Source organism: Manis pentadactyla, chromosome 4, assembly GCF_030020395.1.
Source record: "Manis pentadactyla isolate mManPen7 chromosome 4, mManPen7.hap1, whole genome shotgun sequence".
NCBI lineage: Eukaryota > Metazoa > Chordata > Mammalia > Pholidota > Manidae > Manis > Manis pentadactyla.
This window is the reverse complement of record NC_080022.1, coordinates 30,854,256-30,869,375: the sequence shown is the minus strand read 5'-3', so window position 1 is coordinate 30,869,375 and position 15,120 is coordinate 30,854,256. Positions and strand designations below refer to the sequence as shown.

The 15,120-nt window shown below is 37.7% G+C and overlaps 1 protein-coding gene and 1 long non-coding RNA gene across 3 annotated transcripts in view; one reads left to right on the top strand and one right to left on the bottom strand.

Moving 5' to 3' along the window:
- Positions 1-2,794: 2,794 nt before the first annotated feature.
- LOC118907717 (uncharacterized) lies at positions 2,795-14,751 on the bottom strand. Its single transcript, XR_005022926.2, has 3 exons — positions 14,614-14,751; positions 3,358-3,397; positions 2,795-2,874 (listed from the first exon to the last, which is right to left on the bottom strand). It is a non-coding gene; the product is annotated as an uncharacterized LOC118907717 (long non-coding RNA).
- PPT1 (palmitoyl-protein thioesterase 1) overlaps positions 14,716-15,120 on the top strand; it is a 22,848-nt gene continuing 22,443 nt past the window's right edge. Inside the window, exon 1 of one of the 2 annotated variants that reach the window (XM_057500060.1) lies at positions 14,716-14,878. In XM_057500060.1, coding sequence (XP_057356043.1) covers positions 14,752-14,878 — 127 coding nt within the window. In that variant the 5' untranslated portion in view covers positions 14,716-14,751. The remainder of the gene's footprint in view (positions 14,879-15,120) is intronic. The other variant, XM_036876637.2, reaches the window with a different exon arrangement.

Sequence of the window (15,120 nt, the reverse complement as noted above, 5' to 3'; positions counted from 1 at the left end):
CAATTTTCTCTACTGGGTTATACATCTATTATATATAGTTTACACCAACTGTGTTAAGCATGTGCTATGCAATAGGGGTAGAGTAGTAAACAAGAAGATTGTATCTTCACAGTCTAAAAGCAATTTCCTATGCACCTTCTCCTTGAAGAGCTATTAGGCCCTTTGTTCTTTGCTGTGGGCCCCAGCAATTCAACCCTTTTTTCTTTCTTGGAACTGCCACCTCCTGCCTTCACCATGTGTGGCCTCGTCTAGCCATTTGTTTCAAAGCATGTTTATCTTCCAGCTCTCCTTGTTTTTGTCACTATGTCAGCTGGGGATCAATCAAGGAAACAGAAACTACTCTAGATATTTCAAGCAGGAAGGAACTTGTTTCAGGAATATAGCTATTTTACCAAACAATTAGGACAACTAGAGGACTGAAGGTCAGGGAAATTCATCCTTTGCTCCCAGACTTGCAACTAGCTTTCAGAGTCAGCAGTTCTGGGAATTGTAATGATTACTACTGCATGCAGCATGAAGGTGGGTGATTTGTCAGAAAATACTTGGAGGCCACTGCAAAATCTCCCGTCCTTCTGCTGCCGCCTGAGGAGAAATAATATAATACGGCTTCTGCTTCTTGATTGCTTTCCAAATCTCATTTGACTGCCTTTCATTGGCTGCCACTAACCTGGACTCCACTGCTAAGGGATTTTGCAAAATGTATATCCCCAATTTCCAGTGCTCATAATATGGGAGAGCACAGAAGGGGATAAATGATGTGAATTTCCAACAGACAATCTGGCACAGCTATCCACCAAAGGAAGAATCCAACTGCTTCTCTTTCAAGGGCTTGTCTACTAAGCATTGATGCTTTCTGAAGACAGTGAGAGTTTGCCTGGAGCAAGCTTCTAGAGAGAATATTTAGCCTGAGAAAAAGAAAATCAGACTTAAATAAAAGTAAGTGAGGTGGGGAAAAGAAGCTTCATTCAAGATTCATGTAGTGTACTCTACCCTCATGAGTCAGCAGACTGCCTGCCTATGGAGGTCCACAGACTGCCAGACCACTCCCCATGAACCCTACAAAGAATCTCTCTGATGATATGATATGCACCTCCTGCTCACATAGAGCCCAAGGTTAAGGGATAGACCTACTGGGAAAACACACATGCAGAGGAAACTCAGGTTAGCTCTCTCTATAGGAATATGAGTGGGCAACGAGGCATCCAGAGAGAAAAAAAGCAAACAAACAAAATGAGTTCTCTATAAAGGAATGAGACTTGTAATCATTAGCAATGAATGTCTTTGAAGTTGCAAGGGAAGAAGTATTTTAACTTTGAATTGTTAAAGAGAAACAGAGGCAGACACTAGCAAAAGCTGTAATGACAGAGTTTATTCAGTACTATGGTAATACGGGAGAGAGACATCAATAAAACTGAACTCAACTGCAAAGACAGCTGGGAATTCATAGGAAAAAAGCAGAGTGAGGGTGTCGGTGGATGGAAAATTACTAGGAAACATCAAGGGTAGGGGTATTCTTCATAAACTTGTCTAAATCCTGATAAACAGGATTCTTGCTAAAAGCAGGTGAAGGACTTTGACATCAAAGATGGGAAATGAGGAATTTGATCAGATGTCCATGGTGATCAGATATCAAGGATGGGGAGATTCTTGTTAAACTGACTTAGCAGGATTCTTGCTAAGACAGGGCTAAGCAGGATGAGGACAGAACCCAAGGATGAGACATAGTAAAAAAGAGAGCTCAGAAGAGCCTGTCTAAACTTGGTCAAGGAGAAAGTCTGTCAGAAGTCTATACCTAACCAAATGTGAGGACAAAGTAAGAAACATGTAAGAACTCAAAATCTTTAACACCTCATGCTCCATGTGAAAAAATTACTCTTAGATACACTTCAGCAAAATGAAAATGGAATCTAACAAAGAGGATCACATAATAGAGATATAAGACCAGACAAAGTGAAAAAAGCCAAAAGATACAGATACACAGAAGTCTCCCTTTTGAGTTACAAAGTTTAAATGACATAGCAATGTATTTTCATCACTTAGGGTCCAGTTACATTACTCAGTTTTACTGTTAATATTTATAGAATTATAATATGGTAAATGCTGGGTTTTGGTTTTAATTTTTAGTCATTTAGTATACAAATTAATTTTGTATTTAGTCACAAAATAATATAAATGTTATACATACTTACAATAATTAAAGATCTACAGGCAGAGAAGTGGAAAGGAAAATTTGTTAATATGTTTTCCTGTGGAGAGATACAGTTGAAAAGTGGTAAGCCAATAATTATTCTGATTAAAGAAATCGTGATAAATCAGGATATAGCAACAGTAGAAATTATTAACAGAATTGCCTCTAGGAAGTGAGACTTAATAAGAAATGGGGAGGAAGTGAGACTTTATCTTTTATGCTCTTTTTAAAATTTAAACATTGTATGTATGTGTCTATATATGGTGTTAACCTTAAAAATAAAAGTCAGTTATTTTACCAACAATAATGGATTTTTGGGGAATAGCAGAGAATTGCAATTCAGGACATGCAAATTACGGCGAAAACATAGACAAAGCCAACAAAGAAAGGAGAGGAATTTTATTTTATGGAGAAGAAGGAGGAAGTTGGGAGAGGTTGTTTTGAATAAAAGTTAGAGAAAAGCAGAAGTTCATTCAGGGTGATGATGGTTTCTCACTGGCTGAGTTGCAGGGGTATCAATTTCTTGTAGGAGATGCAATGTATAGCTTTCTCCTTTGGGACCTGTAATTGGTGATTCCTTCATGGTGAGGATTCTTCTGTTGGGGGTCCTGTAATTGACATGAAGTGGTATGGCTCCCCCTTCCAGCCTCCAGACTCCACTTCAGTGAGGTTTTCCTTTATTAATTCTCACAATGGTAAATATATATATATATATATATATATATATTCAAAAGCTTTAAAATTGTCTCAACGTTATAAAATATATATATGTAATGATATTATTTTCCATTGGGTAAGAAGATACAAGCATTTTCTCAAAAGTTTTCAATGTAGATGGCACATCTAATATAACTTTTTCTCTTTCAAAATCATTTTTGTAGCTCCCAATAGTTAACAAACCAAGAAATCTTGAGTATTACTTTTATCCATTGCTGCCACCAGGTAATGATATGGCCCAAATGAAGGATATAGGTTGTTTCTCAGTCCAAGAGTATATACTGTATGTGGTCAGTTGACAAAATCTCCATTCATTTTTTTGAAAAGCCAGTATATATCTAGATCTTGATTACTGATTAAGCATTTTTTAAACAGCAAGCAGCTTTATTAAAAAATTTCAATCTATAAAAAAACGTTTTTGTCACATGTGCAAAAGGAAAACCAAAACTTACGAGCATTCAGATACTTCTGTGTGTTCCCATTGTTCTTTCTCTATTCAGGGAAAGGATATGTACGTTATTAACTTCCAGTACTCTGAAGTTACATTGAAATTCAGGCTTTGCAAGTTCTCAATTCCTATTATAATATTAATAAGCTTCAGGGGTACTTACTAAAATAACAACCTGGAATTGACTTAAATTGAGAGAACTTCACTTGTCTCTCACTAAATGGTTCCTCTTAAAACCAGATCCAGAGGAAGTAAGAACTCTGTCGGTACATCTCTAGCTGGATACTTTTGACTATTTGATTTAAAAATGCTAGGATGGTGGGTGAACTCTGAAGAGGTCAATGGAAGAGACAGACCAGAGGTTGAGCTTTGTGGGATGTGCTGCACTTGTCTTGGTAGAATAAGGATGGCAAGCCCACTCAAGATGGAAAAAATAATGTGGGAAAAAGAGCAGAAACAGGGATTTTCAGGGAATACCTCTTACAGATAGGTGCTGTTAATGCGGGAGTAAAGGGAGATAGATTTAGAAAGATAGTTTGGGTTTTTATTTTGAATACAAAAGCTTCAACTGTATCCTGAAGACTAGGGAGAAGTGTTGACGATTTGTTTCTCATTTTGTTTTGTTTTAATAAGAAACAGCTATTGTTCTTTAAAAATAATACATTTTCATTATAAAGAATTTAAGCAATGAGAAAAAAAGAAAAAGAAAATATAATTCTATATTTAGATGGATTTTAAACTCCTAAATCCCATCTAAAAAAAAATTAACATTTGGTTAACATCATTCTAAATATCTTTTCATTTTTTTATACAAGTAGAATGATAAGTGGTGTACAGCTAGATCCACTTTTTAAAAGATATATTTACTTTTTAAATGGTATCATACTATATTAAAATTTTTTTAAGTTTAATTCAAGCTAACTTGAAATTAACAGAATAAAAAGAACCTGAAAGAAAAGTTAGATATCAAATAAGGGTTTATTCACTACAAGAGCTGTTATTTCTCAAAATACTGACTTAAGGTTAGGAAAAGCAATTTTGATATCATGTTGCTTTGTTTTGTTTTTTCAAAAAAGATGTTTTAAATTAGAATCAGCTCACCCTGCTGTGGAAGATCAAGACATCAGCACACTCACACGATTATCTTCCACAACCCCTTCCCACAGAGGCCAATATTTCTTAGTCATATTATTTTACATTGTTATTTTATATAACAAGTATATGCTCTAAAACAACAATTCACACAAATGTTTAGTATTAATTCTATATTTAGATGGAATCAATAATCATCACATATCCTTTACCAAGACTTCTTAATTTTGTCCTATTTCTTAATTGGCTGAATTTCACTTTCAAGTACTTTTCTTTCCTATTAATTTTTTATTATATTTGTGGGAATCTCTCTACTACCTTTATTTTTTAATGACATCTTAGCTGGGTATAATATCTCTGGATCACATTTTTGTTCTTCAGAACTCTGCAGACAGTCCTCCACTGTCTTCTGTCTCTGGATGTTGCGGTTGATAAATCTGAGAACAGCCTGATTTTTTTCTTGTATGTGATTTGCTTTTTCTTTCTGGATGCCTGAATTTCAATAAATTAATTAAAATATGTCTCAGGATTGAGTTTTTTATCAAAATACCTTGTTTTAACTTTTTCAAGCTACTACTACTAATTAATTAATCATATTAGAAGAAACTTCTCTTTTTACATTTTTGAATGCTTCTTCTATCCCACTTAACAAGTTTTCATCTCCAGGGACACTAATTACCTCTGTCTTTCAAATCTATTAGCTTCTCTCTGTTTTATTCACTTTGGCTTTATGGTGATTGCTTCAAGCCTGTTTTCCACATCAATAATTACATTTAGAGCCATGTCTATTCTATTCCTTGCTGGGGTTTTTTTTGTTGAACATTTTTTTATATCGTTAATGTACAGTTACTTGAACATTATGGTTACTAGACTCCCCCTATTATCAAGTCCCCCCTACACACCCCATTACATTCACTGTCCATCAGCATAGTAAGATGCTATAGAATCATTACTTATCTTCTCTGTATATATTGCGTTCCCCATGTCTCCACCAACCTACATTATGGATGCTAATTGTAATGTCCCATTTTCCCCATTATCCCTCCCTTCCTACCCATCTTCCCCAGTCCCTTTCCCTTTGGTAACTGTTAGTTCATTTTTGGGTTCTGTGAGTCTGCTGCTGTTTTGTTCCTTCAGTTTTTTCTTTGTTGTTATACTCCACAGATGAGTGAAATCATTTGATACTTGTCTTTCTATGCCTGGCTTATTTCACTGAGCATAATACCCTCTAGCTCCGTCCATGTTGTTGCAAATGGTAGGATTTGTTTTCTTCTTATGGCTGAATAATATTCCATTGTGTACATGTACCACATCTTCTTTATTCAGTCATCTACTGATGGACACTTAGGTTGCTTCCATTTCTTGGCTATTGTAAATAGTGCTGCGATAAACATAGATGTGCGTATGTCTTTTTCAAACTGGGCTGCTGCATTCTTAGGGTAAATTCCTAAGAGTGGAATTCCTGGGTCAAATGGTATTTCTATTTTGAGTTTTTTGAGGAACCTCCATACTGCTTTCCACAATGATTGAACTAGTTTACATTTCCACGAGCAGTGTAGGAGGGTTCCCCTTTCTCCACAACCTCGCCAACATTTGTTGTTGTTTGTCTTTTGGATGCTGGCCATCCTAACTGGTGTGAGGTGGTATCTCATTGTGGTTTTAATTTGCATTTCTCTGATGACTAGCGATGTGGACATCTTTTCATGTGTCTGTTGGCCATCTGAATTTCTTCTTTGGAGAAGTGTCTGTTCAGATCCTGTGCCCACTTTTTTATTGGATTATTTGCTTTTTGTTTGTTGAGGTGTGTGAGCTCTTTATGTATTTTGGATGTCAACCCTTTATCAGATATGTCATTTATGAATATATTCTCCCATACTGTAGGATGTCTTTTTGTTCTACTGATGGTATCCGTTGCTTTACAGAAGCTTTTTAGTTTGATGTAGTTTCATTTTTGCTTTTGTTTTCCTTGCCCAAGGAGATATGTTCTTAAAGAAGTTGCTCATGTTTATGTCCAAGAGATTTTTGCCTATATTTTTTCCAAGAGTTTTATGGTTTCATGACTTACATTCAGGTCTTTTTGCTCTAGTTCATTGAATGCTGTAGGTATTTTGATAGGGATTGCATTAAATCTGTAGATTGCTTTTGGCAGGATGGCCATTTTGACAATATTAATTCTTCCTAGCCAAAAGCATGGGATGAATTTCCATTTATTAGTGTCCTCTTTAATTTCTTTTAAGAGTGTCCCATAATTTTCAGGGTATAGGTCTTTCACTTCCTTGGTTAGGTTTATTCCTAGGTATTTTATTCTTTTTGATGCAATTGTGAATGGAATTGTTTTCCTGATATCTCCTTCTGCTAGTTCATCGTTAGTGTATAGGGATGCCACAGATTTCTGTGTATTAATTTTGTATCCCGCAACTTTGCTGAATTCAGGTATTAGATCTAGTAGTTTTGGAGTGAATTCTTTAGGGTTTTTTATGTACAATATCATGTCATCTGCAAACAGTGACAGTTTGACTTCTTCCTTGCCAATCTGGATGCCTTTTATTTCTTTTTGTTGTCTGATTGTCGTGGCTAGGACCTCCAGAACTATGTTGAATAAAAGTGGGGAGAGTGGGCATCCTTGTCTTGTTCCCGATCTTAAAGGAAAAGCTTTCAGGTTCTCGTTGTTAAGTATAATGTAGACTGTGGGTTTGTCATATATGCCCTTTATTATGTTGAGGTATTGCCCTTTATACACATTTTGTTGAGAGTTTTTATCATGAATGGATGTCAAATTTTGTCAAATGCTTTTTCAGCATCTATGGAGATGATCATGTGGTTTTTGTCCTTCTTTTTGTTGATGTGGTGGATGATGATGATGGATTTTCAAATGTTGTACCATCCTTGTATCCCTAGGATGAATCCCACTTGATCATGATGTATGATCTTTTTAATGTATTTTTTAATTCGGTTTGCTAATATTTTGTTGAGTATTTTTGCATCTACTTACATCAGGGATATTGGTCTGTAGTTTTCTTTTTTGTTGGTGTCTTTGCCTGGTTTTGGTACTAGGGTGATGTTGGCCTCATACAATGAGTTTGGGAGTATTCCCTCCTCTTCTACTTTTTGTAAAACTTTAAGGAGGATGGGTATTAGGTCTTCACTAAATGTGTGATAAAATTCAGCAGTGAAACCATCTGGTCCAGGCATTTTGTTCTTAGGTAGTTTTTTGATTACCGATTCAATTTCTTTACTGGTAATTGGTCTATTCAGATTTTCTGTTTCTTCCTGGGTCAGCTTTGGAAGGTTGTATTTTTCTAGAAGGTTGTCCATTTCTTCTAGGTTATCCAGTTTGTTACCATATAATTTTCCATAGTATTCTCTCATAATTCTTTGTACTTCTGTGGTGATTTTTCCTTTCTCATTTCTGATTCTGTTTATGTGTGCAGACTCTCTTTTTTTCTTGATTAGTCTGGCTAGGGGGTTATCTATTTTGTTTATTTTCTCAAAGAACCACCTCTTGCTTTCATTGATTCTTTCTATTGCTTTCTTCTTCTTAATTTTATTTATTTCTGCTTTAATCTTTATTATGTCCCTCCTTCTACTGACTTTGGCCCTCATTTGTTCTTCCTTTTCTAGTTTCATTAATTGTGAGTTTAGACTGTTCATTTGGGATTGTTCTTCTTTCCTGAGGTACACCTCTATTGCAATATATTTCCCTCTTAGCACTGCCTTCGCTGTGTCCCAGATTTTATGTTGTTGAATTATTGTTGTCATTTCTCTCCATATATTGCTTGATCTCTGCTTTTATTTGGTCATTGATCCATTGATTATTTAGGAGAATGTTATTAAGCCTCCATGTGTTTGTGGGCTTTTTCATTTTGTGTAAATTATTTCTAGTTTCATACCTTTGTGATCTGAGAAGCTGGTTGGTAGAATTTCAATCTTCTTGAATTTACTGAAGCTCTTTTTGTGGCCTAGTATATGATCTATTCTTGAAAATGTTCCATGTGCACTTGAGAAGAATGTGTGTCCTGTTGCTTTTGGATGGAGTGTTCTGTAGATGTCCATTAGGTCCATCTGTTCTAATATGTTGTTCAGTGCCTGTCTCCTTACTTATTTTCTGTCTGGTTGATCTGTCCTTCAGAGTTACTGGATGCTGAAGTCTCCTAGAATGAATGCATTGCATTCTATTTCCCCCTTTAATTCTGTTAGTATTTGTTTCATATATGTAGGTGATACATTTTTGGATGCATAGACATTTATAATAGTTATATCCTCTTGTTGGACTGACTCCTTTATCATTATGTAATGTCCCTCTTTGTCTCTTGTGACTTTCTTTGTTTTGAAGTCTATTTAGTCTCATACAAGTACTGCAACTCCTGCTTTTTCTCCCTACTAGTTGCAAGAAATATCTTTTTCCATCCCTTTACTTTCAGTCTGTGTTTGTCTTTGGGTTTGAAGTGAATCTGTTGTAGGCAGTATATAGACGGTTCTTGTTTTTTAATCCATTCAGTGACTCTATGTTTTTTGATTGATGCATTCAGACCATTTACATTTAGGGTGGTTATTGACAGGTATGTACTTACTGCCATTGCAGGCTTTAGATTCCTGGTTACCAAAGGTTCAAGGGTAATTCCCTTACTATCTAACAGTCTAATTTAACTCACTTCATGTGCTATTATAAACACAGCCTAAAGGTTCTTCTTTTTTTTTCCTCCTTTTTCTTCCTCCTCCTTTCTTTGTATATTATGAATCATATTCTGTGCCCTTTGTCTATCCCTTGGGTGACATCTATTTAGCCTTAGGAATACTTACATCTATAGGAGTCCCTCCAAAATGTACTGTAGAGGTGGTTTGTGGGAGGTAAATTCTCTCAACTTTTTCTTATCTGAAAATTGTTTAATCCCTCCTTCAAATGTAAATGATAACTTTGCCAAGTATAGTATTCTTGGTTCAAGGCCCTTCTGCTTCATTGCATTAAATATATCTTGCCACTCCCTTCTGGCCTGTAAGGTTTCTGTTGAGAAGTCTGAGGATAGCCTGATGGGTTTTCCTTTGTATGTGATCTTTTTTCTCTCTCTAGTTGTTTTTAAAAGTCTGTCCTTATCCTTGATCTTTGCCATTTTAATTATTGTATGTCTTGGTGTTGTCTTCCTTGTGTCCCTTGTGTTGGGAGATCTGTGTACCTCTATGGCCTGAGAGAATATCTCCTTCCCCAGATTGGGGAAGTTTTCAGTAATTACCTCCTCAATGACACTTTCTATCCCTTTTTCTTTCTCTTCTTCATCTGGTATCCCTATAATATGAATATTGTTCCATTTGGATTGGTCACACAGTTCTCTCAATATTCTTTCATTCTTAGAGATTCTTTTTTCTTTTTGTGCCTCAGCTTCTTTGTATTCCTCTTCTCTAATTTCTATTCCATTTACTGTCTCTTCTACTACATCTAATCTGCTTTCAAATCCCTCCATTGTATGTTTCATTTCAGATATGGAATCTCTTAATGATTGAATCTCTGACTTAAAGTCATTCCTGAGTTCTTGAATATTTTTCTATACCTCCATAAGCATGCTTATGATTTTTATTTTAAACTCTCTTTCAGGCAGATTGGTGAGTTCAGTTTCCTTACAGGCCCTTTTTCTGGGGTTTGTGAGATTTGGGTCTGAACCATGTTCTTTTGATGTTACATAATTCTATGTGGTGCCCACTAGTGCCCAGAAGCTCCAGTCTCTGGAGCTGCTCAGCCCCTAGAGTGAGGCTGGGGATCGTAGAGGAGTGGAGCTGGTGCCTAGGGGGAGGAAAGATCTGTTTCCTGATTCCCTTCTGCAGTACCTGTCTCGAGTGTCAGAGCCAGTGGGCCAAGCACACAGGTGTAAGCCTCTGTGCTTTGCCTCTATAGCTGTTGCAGGCTGAGCCTCCTTCTGGCTGGCCTGATGCCAGTGCAGTGACTGCTGGTTTGCGAACCGGTGCCGGCAGGCCAGGAGGAAGGCGCAGCAGGGTGCGTGTCACAGTGGTGGGCCTCAGAGCTGAGTAGGCAGCCAGGGGAATGGGGTGCCTGAAGCTCCTCAAAGTTCCCAACCAGCTGGGCAGAGCCTGCCCAGACAACCTTGTCCAGCTCTCCCCTCCCCCACACAGCAAGCTCCATGCAAACCCCACTCCTTCAGCAGCCCTGTTGCTGCTAGGAAGCCTCTCAAACCACCTGCCTTTCCTTTGTCCCAGAGCGGCTGGGTGTGGATCCCTCCTCCACAAATGGCAGCAATCTGTCTCTCAAGCACTCCACCTATCTGAGCTCCCCAACATTCAGAGCACCACACAGTGTAGGTTTCTGCCCCCAAAGCAGACCTCCAGGGCTCGGTGTTCAGCAGTTCTAGGCTTCCACCCCCTCCCCCACTCCATTTCTCTTCCTCCCGCCAGTGAGCTGGGGTGGGGAAGGGCTTGGGTCCCACCTGATAAAGGCTTTCATACGTTACCCTGTGTTCATGAGGTCTGCTCTGTTCGTGAGGTCTGCATGCAGTCTGGTTCAGCCTTCTTTCTTGTTGCTGTTTTAGGGCTAGTTGTAGCAATTAACTATATTTTCATACTATTTGTGGTTTTGGGAAGAATTCTCCATCTCACCTCTCATGCCGCCATCTTGAATCTCCCCATTGATACTTCTTGTTGTTTTGATATACTTATTAGTTCTATAATATAGTTTGGTCTTTGCTTTATTAGATGTGCAATTTCCCTATTCATTTATTTCAGTTGTTTTATTATCTAATTTTTTAGTTCTTAGTCCACTGAGCTCATTTTCTTTTTAGGTTATTCTATAACTCTAAACACTTGGGAGGAATTTTTTTGGTTTCTCTACCTTCCTCCTGAACTCTTCCCCACTGTATCTGAAATTACTTTGGTTTTCCTAATGAACTGTAGTTTGAGGACTGTTATTTTATGCTGTATGCACTTTTTCTATGATTTATAAGTTTAAATGAGGGAAGGGGGTAGAATTCAGGGGAGGTGTTGTGCAGCCTTTCTTAGAATACCTAAATTCTGCAATACCTTCTGAGGTTTTAAGTGTCTTCCCTGAAGTTTACTCTACTAGAGGTTGGTATATCCCATTCCATGGGAAAGAGCCTCAATCGTTAGAACCTCCCTCAATTCAGTATGCTTTCCTGGAGTCTTTATTGCTCTCCAAAGAGTCAGCCTATTCTTCACTTCTCTTCACCTTCTTTTCCCAGTAATCATTCTCACTTTTCCAGAGAAAAAAGATGAAATATAAGGAAAACACTTAATTTTCTTTTCTCTTGGAACATATGTGCATATGTGGACCTAACAGTATAAGTTCTGATGGAATGAAGGCAGGATCAGTAGCTTTGATATGCTCCAGACCAGAATCTTCTATTTCTTTCCTTGACTGCTACTTGTTGACACTTAAGATATTGAGTGTTATTATTTGTTTGCTATGGATGAAATTTTAACCTTCTAAACTTTCCTAGGTACTGGTGGTAACAGTCTATGAGAAGGTCTATTCCATTATCTCAATCTAAAATTATTGTATATTCCATATACAGCAATTTTTACTATATATATATTTTTTCTGATTATAAAGGTTATGTATTTATACATATACCAAATCATTATATTGTACATCTTAAACTAATACAATATTGTATGTCAATTATATCTCAATAAAACTGACAAAACCTGGGAAAAAATAAGTTATATATCCTTGCTGTAAAAATTCAAGCCATACAGAAGTATATAAAGTAAAATGTGAAAATTCCTTATAGCACAGCCCTCCAAAATATCACTCTTAATAGTTCCCTCATGTTTTTATGTATTTGTTTCTTGTCAATGCTTCAGCCTTTCAGTGAAATCACTAGAAATATGTAAATACATAGATTTTTTAAAAAGAGCATTAACAAGGCACATTTTGCATACCATAAAATTCATCCATTTCATGTGTACAATCCAATCATTTTTAGTTAATATCGAAAGGCAACCATCACCACAACATATATACTTTTTGCAAAAATACATAGTTACTTTCTAAATCCCTATTTAACCTACTCTCCCAATTCTAAAATGTACTTACTGATGCCCACAGCACACTAAACATGGCTAGGAGGCCTTATTTGAGAACTTCTGCGTAGTCCTGTTCCTGTCAGTTGAGCTGACTACCAAATGTCAGTTGGATTTATTCTCCTCATTTATATCAGTGATATTTGCTATTGTTAATTTAATTAAATTTTTGAAAACTTAAGAAATATTAGTGTAAAGAGATATTTTTAAGAAAATTAAGTCAAATGCTTTGGACAGGCTTGTTAAAATCAAGTTGCTAAAAAAAATTTATTAAATGATGTACAGCTGAGAAATGGGTGATTGGGAAAATTATACATACCTAGATTTTGCATTCAGATTACTTCACAAGTGTCTTCTCCACTTTAAAGAAACATTTTAAAAAATCACAGATGATTTTTTAAAGGCAAGAAGCACAAATCACTCCCAAAAAACACTTCAATCAGAGGTCCTATAATCACAGGAAAACCCTGAGGCTACACCTCAAAAGATGGGTGAAGGAATTTATATTTATTAGTCTTCATTTAAAAGAAATGCTTAAAATATGCAATAAACATATTTTTCTTTAAAAATGTTTCAAAAACAAACAACACTGTATATTGAAAAATGCTTTATGATTCTCCATTTTAATGGTCTTTTTCAAGTAACAACTAACCAGTCCCAAAGCATCAAATAAGAGGGCTTCAGGTGGGTGTGTAATCGGCTTTTTCTTCACAATATATTGAGGGCATTTTTTGTGTCATGATCTATAAATCAACCTTATCTTTTATAAAACTTACTTTATAATATTCCATTGTATAGCACTACACCCTAATTTACTTAAACAAATTCTCCATTTAAACTATTATAATGTTCTGTTCTTCTGAAAAAAAATTTTTGAGCAGGGAATTGAGAGGAAGAAAGTAGATTGAGATAATGAATCTGGCACCAGAGCATAAAAAGGATTAGAATCAGGGGTGGAAAGGGGCGAAATGGTGGATAAGAAGCTCCTGCAATAATTGAGCCCTGAGATTAGATCAGGAAGTGGCAGTGGCTTTTTCCATTACTCTTACTTATCCAACAAGTGCTCTCTCTTATCAGCCTAGAAATCCTTCCATTTCTAGAACGCACAGCATAATTTCCTTCTTTCTACCTTAACTCATACTGGTCCTTCCGCATATCATTTTGCATTTTGAAATCCTATCTTTCCTTCAAGATCCGGAAAAAAGACCACACCCTGCATGATTAGCCTCTGTCGGAAATCATCCTGAGATAGGTAGGAAAAAAACGGAGAGATCAGTCCAACCTCACATACCTAAGTCCCGACAAAATGCCATGTGACTTTCACCACTGGGTCTGTAAGGCTCCAATACATCTTGCTTTTCATGCATGTTAGCCTATTGTTTTAACAAGTTTTATAGCCGCTATGTCCTACGTTTAGAGACCCCTTGGTCAGGTAATCAATGGACCAAGACAACTTGTGACATGAGCAATAAGGAAAATTTTGTGTCCAATAGTTGCGTTTTCATCATAATACTGAATTTTCCACCCCTAGGCGGAGGTTTTAAATGCTAATGATACATAAGATCACAGTTGCAACATACATGTACATATGTAACCCAACTGAGCCTGCGCTAATTGAAGCCCTCCCTATTCATGCTGGGTAACCTAATAACTAATGAATAAACATTTTCATTCCCAATTAATAGGGGCCATCCCGGTTCATCTCAAGGCTGAATCTCTTGAGCAGCCCGCCTTGGTCTATCAAGGTGTTTCTGTTTCCTCACTTTTCTAATAAAGTGCACTGCTTACTTGCATACTCCTCAGTCTTGGCGTTAAATACTTTTAATACGCGAGGACAAGGACCTAGGACCCTATTCTAGGGTCTGCCGCTAACAATCCCTCCCCTTGCTTTTCTAATAGAAAGCTGAGTCCTTCTTTCTTCCTTCCACAAAGCATTTTGCTTCCAAAGGCAGTACAGGGAAGTGGTTACCAGACATGAATTTGGACTCAGAAATTCGCTACTTCTGTGACCTTGGCTCCTTTACCCAAATTCTCAGTGCCTCAGTGCTCTGCCCTGTAAAATGGGGAGAAGTGGACACAGCGTTGTTCAGAGGAGTAAATCAGTTAACAGGTGTAAAGCACTTACGACAGCGTCTGGGGTGTAGTCAGCGCTGAATAAACGCTGGCGGTCGTTTGGATTCCACGTGGTGGGCGTGCGGAGCACCCGGTCCGCCCGAGCCGGCGCCACGCCGCGGCCGGAGCGCAGTCACATGACCGAGCCAAGATGGCGTCGCCGAACTGCCTGTGGCTCCTGGCCCTCACCTTCTTGCCGGGGTCCTGCGCTGCATGGGCGCTGGAGCATCTCGACCCTCCGGCGAAGCCGCTGCCACTGGTGATCTGGCATGGGATGGGTGAGTGAGGGAGGGAGGGAGAAGACGGTCGACAGGGTTCGGCGGCTCCTTGCCTCTCCCAGCTTGGGTTCGCGTATGCAAAGTGCAAGGGTTGGGGGCGAGGACCACGGTAACACGCCACCGGGCCGGCCGTTTTAGGATTTGGGGGCTGGTCTGCATTGGAAAGGGAGAAGTGGGAAGAGCTGTCTTTTGGAGAGCGCTTGTAAAGGGCTGTGCACTGCGTTAGGGTTTTTCGTGCTGTT